A 15,195-nucleotide genomic window follows, 5' to 3' on the forward strand; every position below is an offset into this window, starting at 1 on the left:
AAATTGTATTGAAATAGAAACATTCTAAAAATGACTCTGAATTTCCTTTATTCCCTCAATTTTATTGAATGGAACAATAAGGGAAAATGAAGAGACAGTCTTTGTGCTCCACATGAGAAAACAGGCAACACAATATCTTACTACTATTGTGCCCCTATGTATAGAGAGGCACACTGTAGATGCTCACACATATTTCAGGAATGAATAAATGTAACTGTTACAAACATGCTAATTATGGACTAGGCATCTACATATGCTAACACATGAATCCAGATGCCCTATGATATGAGTATTAATGTGTCTGTTCTACAGAACAAAAAACTGAGGCCCAGTCAAAAAAAATAACTTGCCCAAGGTCACAAGGTTAACAAGTTTCCATTTCATAATGATATTTCAAAGAATTTTATTTGTTAATAATATTATCTGGATAAATGCTGAGGACCAGAAAAAAAAATAAAAATATTAGATCATATACCAATCTCTGTTACTACCCTTCCTATCCTTCCTTGTTCCACAAAGGACTTGGTAGAAAGATGAAACCTAATTCTAGACAGTATTTAATTTTTTTTAACTACAGAATTTCAGAGCATTTTCAAAATTATTACATTATTTAATAATTGAATAAGGCAAATGTATTCAGGTAAACACATTTGTCATCAGAAACTTTATTCTCAAAAACTACAAGTGACACAGAGGAGTCAAGATGTGGGAAAGGGTGATTCAAAATATATTTAAAAATTAATATCTTAAATGCTAACTAAAATACAAATGTGACTATAATTAAAACTACCTGATATTGAATCTGAACTTTTACTTTCCTTTTATGTATAGGACTTGCAATTATGTTTTTGACTGAACAGTACTAACAAAATCCATCAATAAGTCTTTCAGGCTAGGATTCTCCTATTTCTACATAAAACCCCAGATTATAGTAAAATTCTTTATAAATGTTCCCAAGCCATCTACACAGGCAAGGCCTTTTTGTTTTCCAGTAAGGGCTTGACTTGATGTAAGTCAAAAGACACCAAGAGTCCATGGTCATGAATCAGTTTCCAACCAAGTGCCTCCAGTTAGGAGGTCTGAGACTCCAGAAACTTAGAATCAGCGCCTTCTGTGATCTAAATGTAAAGATCTAAATTTAATTAAATAAAAGACTTTGTGTACAAACACTGACATCTAATAATCTGTAACCACAATAAAAATATGAATTGAATATGAAAAAAAATTTTTTTTCTGAATCTCCTTTCTCACATCTTTTGAGGGAAGATGTGCTATATGGCCTCATTTAAACTATCTTCTTTTCCAGGCACAGTAGTGCATGCCTATAATCCTAGCAGCTCAGGAAGCTGAGGCAGCAGGATCAGGAATTCAAAGTCAACCTCCAAAATTTAGTGAGGCCCTAAGCAACTTGTTGGCAAGACTCTGACTCAAAAATAAAAAATTTAAAAAGGGCTGGTGGAGCTGGGGCTGTAGCTCAGTGGTAGAGCGCTTGCCTTGTATGTGTGAGGCAGTGGGTTCAATCCTCAGGAAGGGAGGGAGGGAGGAAGGGAGGGAGGGAGGAAGGAAGGAAGGAAGGAATTAATTGTGTCCATCTACAACTAAAAATATTTTTTTTTTTAAAAAAAGGGATGGGGATGTCGCTCAGTGGTTAAGCACTCCTGGGTTCAATTCCTGGTAGTGAAAAAAAAAATTGTCTTCTTATATTCAGTTGACTGTGCTTTTTTTCAATGAAATAACTTCTCACTTTGCTCTCCTTTCTGTCTTTGGATTCAGCTTGACATGAATTGTTTCCTATTGACTATACCAGCATTTCCTAAGGTGTATACTGAGGATACCAGTGACCAGTCTATTAATAAGAATTAATGCAAACAAACAACAATGAAGACAAAACGCTAAATGCTGCAAAAGAAATCCCACTCTTTGAAAGTCACAATGGATATTAGCATGTTAAAGGCTCTAAGAAATATTATAACATGTTTCTTTTTGCTTAATCCATTCTCATCAAATTTATTTTATCAATTGGGCCATGCCTATAATCTCAGTTGCTGGGGAGGCTAAGGTAGGAGAATTGCAAGTTCAAAGCCAGCCTCAGCAAATTAGTGAGGCCTACACAATTTAGTGAGATCTTGTCTCAAAATAAAAATATAAGGTCTAGGGATGTGGCTCAGTGGTTAAGTGTCCCTGGGTTTAATCCCTAGTACACACACACACACACACACACACACACACGCACAATTCTCCATTCTAATATATATATATATATATATATATATATATATATATATATATATATATATATATAAAATATCATTATTCATTATACAAGAATATCCTGAATTAACAAATTAACTACTACACAGGAATATTTTCACAAAACTCAACTCAAGAGATAGATATGTATATATCTTGCTGAGTACACACACACACACACACACACACATACAGACACACCACTATATATTTTAATTTTTTGGTGCTGGGATTTGAATCCATGGCCTTGCACATGCTAAGCAAATACTCTACTACTGAGCTATACCTCTTAGCCCTTAATTTGGATCTTATCAGACAGTATTTCTTTGGGGGTAAGTAGGGAGAATTACCATTATTTATATTTATAGATTTATTAATTAGTTTACTTTTTCTTTGAAGAAATTTTCTGGTCAATTCAAATTTTCAGTCAAAGGACATAAGGCCTATATAGTATTAACAGAGTTACAATCAGTATAATACCTTTTATCTTCAAATGCTAATTTCTCCAATTGGCTTCTCCAAATTATATCATCCTCTGTCTTATTGAAGAACATCAATTTCACTTTCCTTAAAAGAAAAAAAACTCATTAAATGCAACTAATTAAACTTAAAGTATGCACAAGGGGAAAGTCTAACTGAACTAGGGTGCAAGCTTTTTCATACCAATTAGCTAACCAAAAATATCAAAAACTGAAATGAGATAAAAGAATCAAATTAAGAAAATAGGATTAGAAAAATAGGATTAGAAGAGTCCAAGTAAGAAACAATAAATGAAGGAATGAGAACAAGATTATTAAGGTCCAGTGAATAATCAATTTAAAATACCTTATAATAATAAAATAGCCTCACAAACAATAGTAGATAGAGGTAAAACTACATACCTGAGACTGGGTACATTAATCAAAGCATATTTCAGTATTTTAACCATTGGTGTGAAGCCTGTTCCAGCTGCCAATAAAAAAAGATCTTCTACTTCTTGGAGTTTGGATATTTTAAAATTTCCCTCAGGATTGCTTACTGGTACAAAATCTCCTAAATAATGAAATATGAAAATAAATCAGAAAAACAAAACAAAACAAAAACCCAACAGGGAAACTGAGAACGCTAAGTAGCTGAATTTGGAACATTCATAAGTAACAGTATCGTTACTTACTCTGCAGACTACATATCAGTGTTCAAGGCAGATGAGGGTTTTTAGAGTGAATTAGGCCTCCAAGTATGTCTGGATTATATCATTAGAGTAAAACTAATGACAAGGTTTTATTTCTCACCGTCATTTCCCAATCTGAAGTCCAAAATTTAAAACTTATTGCAAAGTTCTTATCCACAAATGTCAAGAAAGAATTGATAACTAAATTATAAGCACCTCAAAAGCAGAATCTATATACATCTGTCTTGTACAACACAAGGTAGAGCATAGATATTTGTCATTTATATACTGATTATTAACCACAGAGATATGATTAGTAGCAAAGAAAATTGAAATAGAAATGTTTTCTAAAACCTAATGTTAGTAATTGTGTTAATTTCTCCTCCATCAAATATTAAAAACATCTATTGATTAAAATAAGAAGAGTTTAATTCCTATGAAAACAAAGCAATACAGAAAAGTAATCAGATATACTTGCAGCAGGCTACCTCCCAATCTGGGAAACAACACAGTTGAGAAATCAGTGCCCAATTTCTACAGCACAGTTAATAGGACCACCATGTTCCATTCATGTAAGAAAACTGCCATCAGGACTATATTTGGTAATTTTCAAATAACAAAAATGAAAAATAAAGATGTCCCTTATTTTAAAATGAAAAACATTCTAATTTATTTTAAAATGCTTGGATGGTTCCATTTTTCCCCCTGCAGGATAGTAAGGAACTTGCAATGATTAATAATTCGAATTAAATTTCAAAGTAACAGGAACTCCTTGTTACAGTTTGAAAGGAATCATAAGGTCAGAATGTCCGTAGTAAAAAGACAGATGATTATTTACTAAAGAAACCTCAAAGGATGATATTAACTTGATAACATTTATCCATATTCCAATCTTTCTAATGTCACAAAATCAATCAGATTCAGGCAGTAGTTGATGCTAATCAACATCACAAGAAAGTACATATACCAAAATGGCAACTAATTTACAGCTGGTATCTAGTATCCTAGCCATAGTATAGGTATCCAGTGACCTGAACATTTATATGTACCATGCAGAGTATCTTGTTATCAGCATAAGAACATCTGAAGATTAAATTAATCATATGTTTGATGAATGAGGGATTTAAAAAAAAGATGTGAATAATGTTATGTAGTAGTTTATCTAGGCCAAAATGACACTTGGTGAATTATCACTATCAGGCAAATATACAATCTCTAAGCAACACAAGTATCCATGTTAGGTCAAGATTCCCCAGCTGAAACTGGTATAATACTTCCTCTTATTCTCTGGGCTTTCCTTTTCCATGTTCTAGACTAACTCTCCAAGCTGGACATGATGGTATATGCCTAATCCCAGTGACTTAGGAGCTAAGGCAGAAGGATCACAAGTTCAAGGCTAGTCAAACAACTTAGTGAGACCCTAAGCAACTTAGCACGACCTTATTTCAAATTAAAAATCAAATAAAAAAGCTTGGGATATAGCTCAGTGGTAAAGAGCCGCTGGGAAAAGAAGGAAGGAAGGGAGGGAGGGAGGGAGGGAGGGAAGGAGAAGGAGAAGGAGAAGAAGAAGAAGGAGAAGGAGAAGGAGGGTGGGTGGGTGGTTTGGTTGATGAGCATCCTAGCTGAGGTCCCTGCATGCATTTATGAATGAGACTGACAAACCTGTGGAACTTCAAGTGGCACTTCAAGAGGAACAAGTATTTTTTGTAAAGCAAGAGATGAAACTTGACACATCATCAAAGGCTGTACAGGTCATGCAGAAGATATAATCAACACAGGTAACAGGGACCCACTGAGATCCCAGAACAACATGGTTAAATCTGTTCTCAGGGAAACATGGAGAAAGAATTGAAGAATTTAATAAATAGAAAAGAAAGACCAGTTAAGAGTCAAGTGTGAGAGACCAGTTAGAGGTCAAGAAGAAGGGATGAAGGCTTGCATTTAGAGGGTGGCAAAAGTGATATGGAGGAAAGATTAAAAATTCACTGGGAGATAGCCTCAATAGAACCTAGTGGCTGACTGGTCTGAGAGAGAGAAAACGGGAAAACTCAAGGATGACTCAAGTCACCAGACTGGGTCAAGTGTGAACAGTGATGCTGCAAATAATAAATACAGGGAACGTGGAATACAGAATAAAGAGAAAATGACTGTGGTTGTAGGCATGTTGAGTTTAAGACATTTAATGGACATGGAGATAACTATAGGGTATTGATATAATCTAGAGTGCAAATGAAGTTTGTGCAAAAATGAAAAATTACTAACCAATCTGAAGATGATCAAGTTCTGGTGTAAAGAGTCCAGCAGGATAGATTTTAATCAAAAAATAGATGTATTTATTATTGGGAAGAACTGGTTCTTTGAACTCTGAAAGTAAGGAATCAAACACAGGAGTATATGGCTTTACTATTTCTGTACCTAGAAAAAAAATAAACACAGAAATTAAAATTGAAAAAGCTCTTAAGGAGGATGAAGCATAAAAATTTTACAATGCTATCAGTATCTATTTAAAATGAATGGTTACATAATTCTAATTATATGCTCTACATATATGTAATATACTTATATATATCTGAAACCTATAAATACTGAAATATTTTTAACAAATCACTACTTTACCTATAATATAGACAATCTGCTTTTATTAAATGTGGTCTAAACTAATAAGGATATATGCTAACAAATTTAGACAATCATCTATTCTGTCAGCATGTAATAGGTCACAATAAAAATGGTCTTAATATTTTCCATGGATATATATAAAAAAGTATTTACATAATAACTTCAATTATACATAAGTATTTAACAATAGTTAGTAGTGACAAACTATTTGGGGAGAGAAAGAGACGGTTTCACTTTTTATTTTATGTATTTTAAATTGATTAAAACAATTTAATATTATATATTACTTTGGTAAGTGAATAAAAAGAATATTAATCCAATGTTAATCCAATAAAAAGAATAGTTAATCCAACTATTTCTAAGAATATAGTTTTTTTTAAAAAAGGAAAATTAGAATTCATGCTAACCAAATTCTAAAAAGAAGAATCATGACCAAAATTTACTACATGGCTCCTTGACATATACAAAATTAATTTATATGCAAATTAACAGGCATTAGCAATAACTACACTGAGGAAGATACCAGTTTTTGAATGGTAACCTGAGATTGGTGATGATGTAGAGGAAAACTTATGCCATCATAATATTCCATATCTACCAAATTCTATTTGATAGTCTGTTAGACTGATTGCTAGAAACACTACATGACATTAATATTTTACCTTTTGAAGCTTCAAAAGGCCAATAAAATACTGAATACCAATAAGGGTATTTAAAACAAGTGAGATAATTTTAGGATGAAAGTGAGGGAAAAAGAATTTGCACAGCAAGGAATACATTTTTAGAGCTTCTTATACTTGTGGTGCACATAAGGAAATCATTTATAATCATTCACTTGTTTTGAATATTATAAATTCAACTTCATAAGTGATATACACATAATTAGCTCCTACTATGAGATGCTAGTGAATTTCTAGAAGTAATCTTTTTGGAGAACCAGTCTGTACCCCTTCACCTTTCTTCTAGAGTTTGGTTAGTAATAAATGACAATGCTGATGGAACCATCTCTCTGACTAAGAGCAATTTTTTTGTTCCATATGATGATGTGGAACACTCTAATTCCAATACATAGAAAACACACTGTATCCAAAAACCTAGTGTCAGGCTAACATGAAATCTAGCTACCCAGAAACATTTATCAATAACTTAAATGACTGCTTCCTAAATAGATTAGTATCATTTTGACCTGTTTACAAAAGAAGAAAGTGTTTCCCCAAAGCCTCCATTTGTCTTACCTGTAATAGTTAGCTTGAGGTAAACATGTTGCCCAATTGGCACCTGAAGATGAGTGCTTGGTGGAAGCATCAAACAGAAAAGTTTTGTATCATGAGTAACGTCTTCCTTGGAAATTAACTGGCATTTTCTGTAGTACAAACCTAGAAAGCAATGCATTTTTCTCTTACGGATACATAAATTATAATACTAGACTGCTAAGTCAAAGCACATACTCAGTTTTGCTCTCTAGAAAGCTTTAATTCAAACTAATATCTCTATACATTTAAAACTTTACTGATATTATAAGGACTTTTTTTTTTCATTTTATTTTCTGAGAGATCTACATTCTAAAACCTTATTTAGGTGTTAGAGGATGCTATACAGCCTCTCTCCAGCAGACATCACCAGCGCTATGACCCCCACGCAAGGCTACAGGTATTAGCATTCACGCAGGACTCCCGGAGTTCGAGCACAGGGCTCGCAAGCGCCTTAGCAGAATCACCTATCAGCACCTCTGCAGAACTCCCAGACTTTGCTACCTACCCACAGCACAATGCCATCTCCGAGCCTCCCCCACCCGACCAGACACCCCAGCACTGGAAGAAAAATGCCTCCATCTTTGCTCAACCTCCTTGTCATATTTGGTGGGGGCAACTCCCAGATCGGATCTCCAGCTGGCCAGTTACCTGGTTTCCAATTCCCTCTCTCCCTAGCGGCAGTAACTCAACATAGTAGCTGCCCAACACAAAACAACTCTCAGTTGGACATGTGTGCAGTGTGACCAGGGCATCACTCAAGGGAGACCCGGTGTGCGAGGTCCCTCAATCGGGAACTCCTAAGGGAGAGGGAGATGGGGCTAAAGTTTAGAGGCTAATAGAGAGACCAGGAACTGGGAATTTTCCAGGCAAGATAGGGAGATAATAATGGGCACACAAGTCATATCAGCCATCCCAAAAAGAGACCTGTGAGGTGCAGTCTCCCTGTAGGGACTGGCAGGTGCAACTCCCTGCTTTTAGGCACCCTGCACAGGATCAGCCTTCCCAGCCTGGTTACCTCCACAACCCTGAAGGCAGACACCAGCTTACAACAGACAACCCACCTATTGGATGAGAAGAGAAGCAGGGACAATAGGGATCTCTAAAACTAGCAACAATCCTGGTTTCTTCCTCTGAGTATTTTTTTTTCTTTTTCTTCTACCTCTCTATCCTCCCACTCTCACATCCCCAACATATGTGAAACCAAGAACTTAGGTGTTGTATATGCCCTTTTTTTCTTTTTTCTTTCCCCCTTCAATTTTACTATTTTAACATCCTTTATTTTTCTAAATACTTATGTGTGTTTGTTTTATGCACTCTACTGTCTTCCCATGTACTTGTCTACCCTAAATTACTTCCTGTTTATTCTCTTGCTACTAACCCTCTTCATTAGATTTCTCTTTCACACTTCCTAAGATAGATAGATAGATAGATAGATAGATAGATAGATATACTCTAGATCCTCCCATGATACCTCCTCAGCATATCGTCCTATTTTCCACCCCCAGTTCATTGTCCACCATCAGCAACTGTAAACCCTTTTACAAAAATTATTTTATAGATAATAATCGAATCCAACATTCTGTACATTGAGTCCAAACTCTAAATGTCTGAATAACAACAAATTATTCATAGGTGGTATATTGTTAATATTGGGATCTGTTAACATTGTCCTTCACCACAAAGGAGAAGTTTTGGAACCCTACAAGAGCACTAGAAACCTATAGGGTAAAACCAATAACACCCGGACTCACAGAGCTGGAAGAGAAGACACAGGAGCAACATAAAAAGACAAGGGAAGAAAGTGCCCCAAACCAATCAAGACACCACATTATTAGAATCCTTGGCAGCCACAGCAGAAGAAATTACAGAGAAGGAGTTCAGGATGTACATGATTAAATATTCTGTGAACTCAAGGAAGATATAAGAGAGCAAATAAAGGCAGTGAAAGATCATTTCGACAAGTACCTATATAAATACAGGAAGCAAAAGATCACCTCAAAAGGGAGATAGAGGTTCTAAAAAAAATTAAACAGAAATTCTTGAAATGAAAGAAATAATAAGCCAAAGTAAAAGCTTAAATAAAAGCATCTCCAACAGAGAAGGCCACTTGGAAGATAGGACATCGAACAATAAAGACAAAATATATAATCTTGAAAAGAAAGTAGACCACACAGTGATAATGGTAAGAAATCATGAGCAGAACATTCAAGAAATATGGGATAACATAAAAAGACCAAATTTAAGAGTTATTGGAATAGAAGAAGCCATAGAGGTCCAAACCAAAAGAATGAATAATCCATTCAATGAAATAATATCAGAAAACATTCCAAATATGAAAATGAATTGTAAATCCAAATCCAAGAAGCCTACAAGACATCAAATGTACAAAATCACAACAAATCCACATCAAGGCACAATATAATAAAAATGCCCAACACACAGAATAAGGAGAGAATTTTAAAAGCCACGAGAGAAAGGAATCATATTACATATAGGGAAAAATAAAAAATTAGGATAACAGCAGATTTTCCAACATAGCCTGTGAAAGCTAGAAGATCCTGGAACAACATGTATCAAGCTGTGAAAGAAAATAGATGCCAACCAAGAATCCTGTATCCAGCAAAATTAAGCTTTAGATTGGGTAATGAAATAAAAACCTTCCATGATAACAAAAGTGAAAATATTTTATAGCTAGAAAACCGGCACTACAGAACAACCTTGGAAAAATATTCTCTGAAGAGGAAATGAAAAACAAAAATGAAAATCAGCTCAGGGAGGTAGTACTCTACAGGAAAAAACTTATCAAAGAAGAAAATCAAGTCAAGTTAAATAACAAAAATAAACAAGTATGGCTGGGAATACAAACCATGTCTCAATAATAACCCTGAATGTTAATGGCTTAAACTCACTAATCAAAAGACATAGGTAGCAGATTGGATTAAAAAAAAAAAGACCCAACAATATGCTGCCTCCAGGAGACTCATCTGATAGGAAAAGACATACACAGATTGAAGGTGAAAGGCTAGGAAAAATCATAGCACTCATGTGGACTGAGGAAGCAAGCAGGGGTTTCCATCCTTGTATGAAATAAAGTAGACTTCAAGCCAAAGTTAATCAAAAGGGATAAATATGGACATTACATACTGCTCAAGGGAATCATATACCAACAAGACATAACAATCATAAAAATATATGCCCCAAGCAATGGAGCAGATATGTTCATCAAACAAATTCTTCTCAAGTTCAACAGTCAAATTGATCACAACACAAGCATCTTGGGTGATTTTAACACAACTCTCTCACCACTGGATAGATCTTCCAAACAAAGGTTGAATAAAGAAACTATAGTTTTCAATAGTACAATTAATAACTTTGACTTAACTGACATATATAGAATATTTCATCCTGCATCAAGCAGATATACTTTCTTCTCAGCAGCACATGGATCCTCTCTAAAATAGATCATATAATATGCCACAAAGCAACTCTTAGAAAATACACAAAAGTAGAGGTACTACCCTGCATTTTATCATATCATAATGGAATGAAATTGGAAATCAATGACAAAATAAAAAATAAAAATTACTCTAACACCTGGAGATTAAACAATAGGCTACTGAATGAACAATGGGTTACAGAAAACATCAAGGAGGAGATTAAAAAATTCTTAGAGGTTAATGAGAACATAGACACAACATATCAAAATCTCTGGGACACTATGAAAACAGTACTAAGAGGAAAGTTCATCGCATGGAGTTCATTCCTTAAAAGAAGAAAAAGTCAACAAATAAATGACTAACATTACATTTGAAAGCCCTAGAAAAAGAAGAAGAAATCAACACCAAAAACAGTAGAAGGCAAGAAATAATTAAAATTAGAGATGAAATTGAAACAAAAAAAATTGAAAAAATTGACAAAACAAAAAGTTGGTTCTTTGAAAAAATAAATAAAATTGACAGACCTTTAGCTAAACTAATAAAGAGAAGGAGAGAGAAAACTCAAAATACGAGCGTACGGAACAGACTATACAGAAATACAGAAGATAATTAGAAATTATTTTGAAAACTTATACTCCAATAAAACATAGAAGATAATGAAGGCATTGACAAATTTCTGAAGTCATATGATTTGCCCAAATTGAATCAGGATGATATATACAATTTAAACAGACCAATATCAAGTGATGAAACAGAAGATACCATCAGAAGCCAACCAACCAAGAAAAGCCCAGGACCGAATGGATACACAACTGAGTTCTACAAGACCTTTAAAGAAGAACTAATACCAGTAGTCTTCAATTTACTTCAGGAAATAGAAAAAGAGGGAGCATTTCCAAACTCATTCTTTGAGGCCACTATCACCCTGATTCCAAAATCAGGCAAAGACACACCAAAGAAAGAAACTTCAGACCAATATCTCTAATGAACATAGATGCAAAAAGTTCTCAATAAAATTCTGACAAATTGAATACAAAAACATGTCAAAAAGATAGGGCACCATGATCAAGTGGGATTCATCCTACAGATGCAAAGTTGGTTCAACATATGGAAATCAATACACTCAAAGATAAGAATCAATAGACTCAAAGATAAGAATAATATGATTATCTCAATAGATACAGGAAAACCATCTGACAAAATACAGCACCCCTTCATGTTCAAAACACTAGAAAAAACAGGGATAACAGAAACATAATTCAACATCATAAAGGCTATCTACACTACACCCCAGGCTAATATCATTCTAAATGGAGAAAAATTGAAGTCATTCCCTCTAAAAACTAGAACAAGATAGAGATGCCTTCTTTCACCACTTCAATTTAATAGTTCTTGAAAAACTGGCCAGAACAATTAGACAGATGAAAGAAATTAAAGGGATACGTATAGAAAAGAAGAACTTAAACTAGCACTATTTACTGACGATATGATTCTATACCTAGAAGACCCAAAAAGCTCCACCAGAAAACTTCTAGAACTAGTACTTGAATTCAGCAAAGTAGCAGAATATAAAATCAACACCCATAAATCAAAGGCATTTCTGTATATCAGTGATAAATCCTATGAAATGGACATGAGAAAAACTATCCCATTTACAATAGTCTCAAAAAAAAAAAAAACACTTGGGAATCAACTTAACAAAAGAGGTAAAAGATCTATACAATGAAAAATACAGAACCCTAAAGAAAGAAATCAAAGAAGACATTAGAAGATGGAAAGATCCACCTTGTTCTTGGATAGGCAGAATTAATATTATCAAAATGATCATACTACCAAAAGCACTATACAGATTTAATGCAATTCTGATCAAAATCCCAATGACATTCCTCATAGAAATAGAAAATGCAATCATGAAATTCATCTGGAAAAATAAGAGACCCAGAATAGCTAAAGCAATCCTTAGCAGGAAGAGTAAAACAGATGGTATCACTAAAGTATACTACAGAGCAATAGTACAAAACCAGCATGGTATTGGTTCCAAAACAGACTGATAGACCAATAGTACATAATAGAGGACACAGAGACTAACCCAGAAAATTACAATTATCTTATATTAGACAAAGGCATCAAAAACATACAACGGAGTAAAGATAGCCTCTTCAACAAATGGTGCTGGGAAAACTAGAAATCCATATGCAACAAAATGAAATTAAACCCCTATCTCTCACCATGCACAAAACTCAACTCAAAATGGATCAAGGACCTAGGAATTAAACCAGAAACCCTACATCTAATAGAAGAAAAAGTAGGCCCTAATCTTCTTCCTGTCGAATTAGGCCCCAACTTTCTTAATAAGACCCCTATAGCATAAGAATTAAAATTAAGAATCAAAAATGGGATGGATTCAAACTAAAAAGTTTCTTCTCAGCAAAAGAAACAATCTGTGAGGTGAATAGAGAGCCTACATCCTGGGAGCAAATCTTTACCCCTCACACATCAGATAGAGCACTAATCTGTAGGATATATGAACTCAAAAAGCTAAACACCAAAAAACCCAAATAACCCAATCAATAAATGGGCCAAGGACCTGAACAGACACTTCTCAGAAGAGGGTATACAATCCAACAAATATATGAAAAAATGTTCATCATTGCTAGCAATTAGAGAAATGCAAATCAAAACTAAGATGGGTTTTTCATCTCACTCCTGTCAGAATGGCAGCTATTATGAAGACAAACAACAATAAGTGTTGGCAAGGATGTGGCGGAAAAGGTACACTGCTGGTGGGACTACAAATTGGTGCAGCCAATATGGCAAGCAGTATGGAGATTCCTTGGAAATCTGGGAATGGAATCACCATTTGACCTGGCTATCCCTCTCTTCCATCTATACCCAAAGGACTTAAAAACCAGTATACTACAGGGACACAGCCACATCCATGTTTATAGTAGAACAATTCACAATAGCTAAACTGTGGAATCAACCTAGATACCCTTCAATAGATGAATGGATTAAAAAATGTGGCATATGTATATAATGGAATATTACTCAGCAATAAAAGAGAATAAAATCATGGCATTTGCAGGTAAATAGATGGAGTTGGAGAAGATAATGCTAAGTGAAGTTAGCTAATCCCATAAAAACAAATGTTTTCTCTGATATAAGGAGGCTTCATAATGGGGTAGGGAGGGGGAGCATGGGAGGAATAGATGAACTCTAGATAGGACAGAGGGGTGGGAGGGGAAGGGAGGAGCAGGGGTTATCAATGATAGTGGAATATGATGATCATTATTATCCAAAGTACATGTATGAAAACATGAATTGGTGTGAACATACTTTATATACAGAGATATGAAAAATTGTGCTCTACAGGTATAATATGAATCATAATGCATTCTGTTGTCATTTATTAAAAAACATCAATAAAAAAACCTTATTCATCTTAAATTTACTTTTTAAATAATTTCATTTAGGCTTTAGATTTACAAGTTTATTAACTGCATTTGTCAAAAATATCTGATAATGAACACATTTTATTCTAAAATCCTTTAACAATGGAAAACTTTGAAACACAAGTATTAAATAGCATTAACACTAATAAACAAATTTAGAAATATCTCTTTGATAAAGGTAAGAAAATTATATTCTTGTATTTCAGTTTGAGTATTTTTAATATTTATGTATATGAATTATAGAGGACATTTTGACTGCCAAAATAACTGAAAGGACTTTTATGTTTAAGGGTTATAAGTTTTGTTGTCTGAAAAATTAATTGAAGCACAAACCCGAACATGGTAGGTTTGTAGTACCAATATACATTGATTTCCATAAAAGGAATATTTGAAATTAATATTCTAAGCTCAGAAAAATTATTCATATACTCAGCAAAAGAATATCATTTATATTAGAGGAATTTTATCACAGAACTAGTTCTCAAAGCATTAATATTTTCACTTTCAAATTCTCTTTTGGACATAAGTAATATACCAGAATAATAGACTGATAATCTTATTTCCTCTCTCATAAAATAATATTATGAAGATGTGAAACAATCAATCTTGATAATACATTCCTTATTCTATTCTCATATTCTTCCACCCTACCCCACATCCCCAAATATTTAAATAGGTACAGTAAGATTTACTCCAAATCTTAGGAGGTTAAGGTCCAACAGCTATCAGTGGTTAGTGGAAAACAAAAATAGTCCTAAGAAATAATTCTGGCCACAGCTGAATCAAACTCCCCTTTCTCTATAGCTTCCAAACATCCCAGTCATCCAATCTTTCCACTTGTTGCTATGGTAGCTCAGTAAGTACTTAGGTTTTGAGGGCACGGTTGCACACCCAAACACAGGGGACATCATTTCCAGTCACTTCACTCTGGTGCCAGGCTTGTATCAGATATCTTCAGGGTAGCACACTACCTTGCGATATCCTAAAAGGCCAAAGCAGAAATGAAGGTTCAAATGATCTCCCTATCCCTTTCT

The 15,195-nt window shown here is 34.3% G+C and overlaps 1 protein-coding gene across 4 annotated transcripts in view; it reads right to left on the reverse strand.

Moving 5' to 3' along the window:
- Positions 1 to 15,195, reverse strand: part of Cyb5r4 (cytochrome b5 reductase 4) — an 87,171-nt gene that overhangs the window by 18,160 nt on the left and 53,816 nt on the right. For all 4 annotated transcript variants that reach the window (XM_076858457.2, XM_076858454.2, XM_076858456.2 and 1 more), the window contains 4 exons: positions 7,255 to 7,395; positions 5,663 to 5,815; positions 3,132 to 3,282; positions 2,731 to 2,817 (listed from right to left, as the gene is read on the reverse strand). In XM_076858457.2, coding sequence (XP_076714572.2) covers positions 2,731 to 2,817; positions 3,132 to 3,282; positions 5,663 to 5,815; positions 7,255 to 7,395 — 532 coding nt within the window. The remainder of the gene's footprint in view (positions 1 to 2,730; positions 2,818 to 3,131; positions 3,283 to 5,662; positions 5,816 to 7,254; positions 7,396 to 15,195) is intronic.

The sequence above is a fragment of the Callospermophilus lateralis genome, chromosome 6 (genome assembly GCF_048772815.1).
Source record: "Callospermophilus lateralis isolate mCalLat2 chromosome 6, mCalLat2.hap1, whole genome shotgun sequence".
NCBI lineage: Eukaryota > Metazoa > Chordata > Mammalia > Rodentia > Sciuridae > Callospermophilus > Callospermophilus lateralis.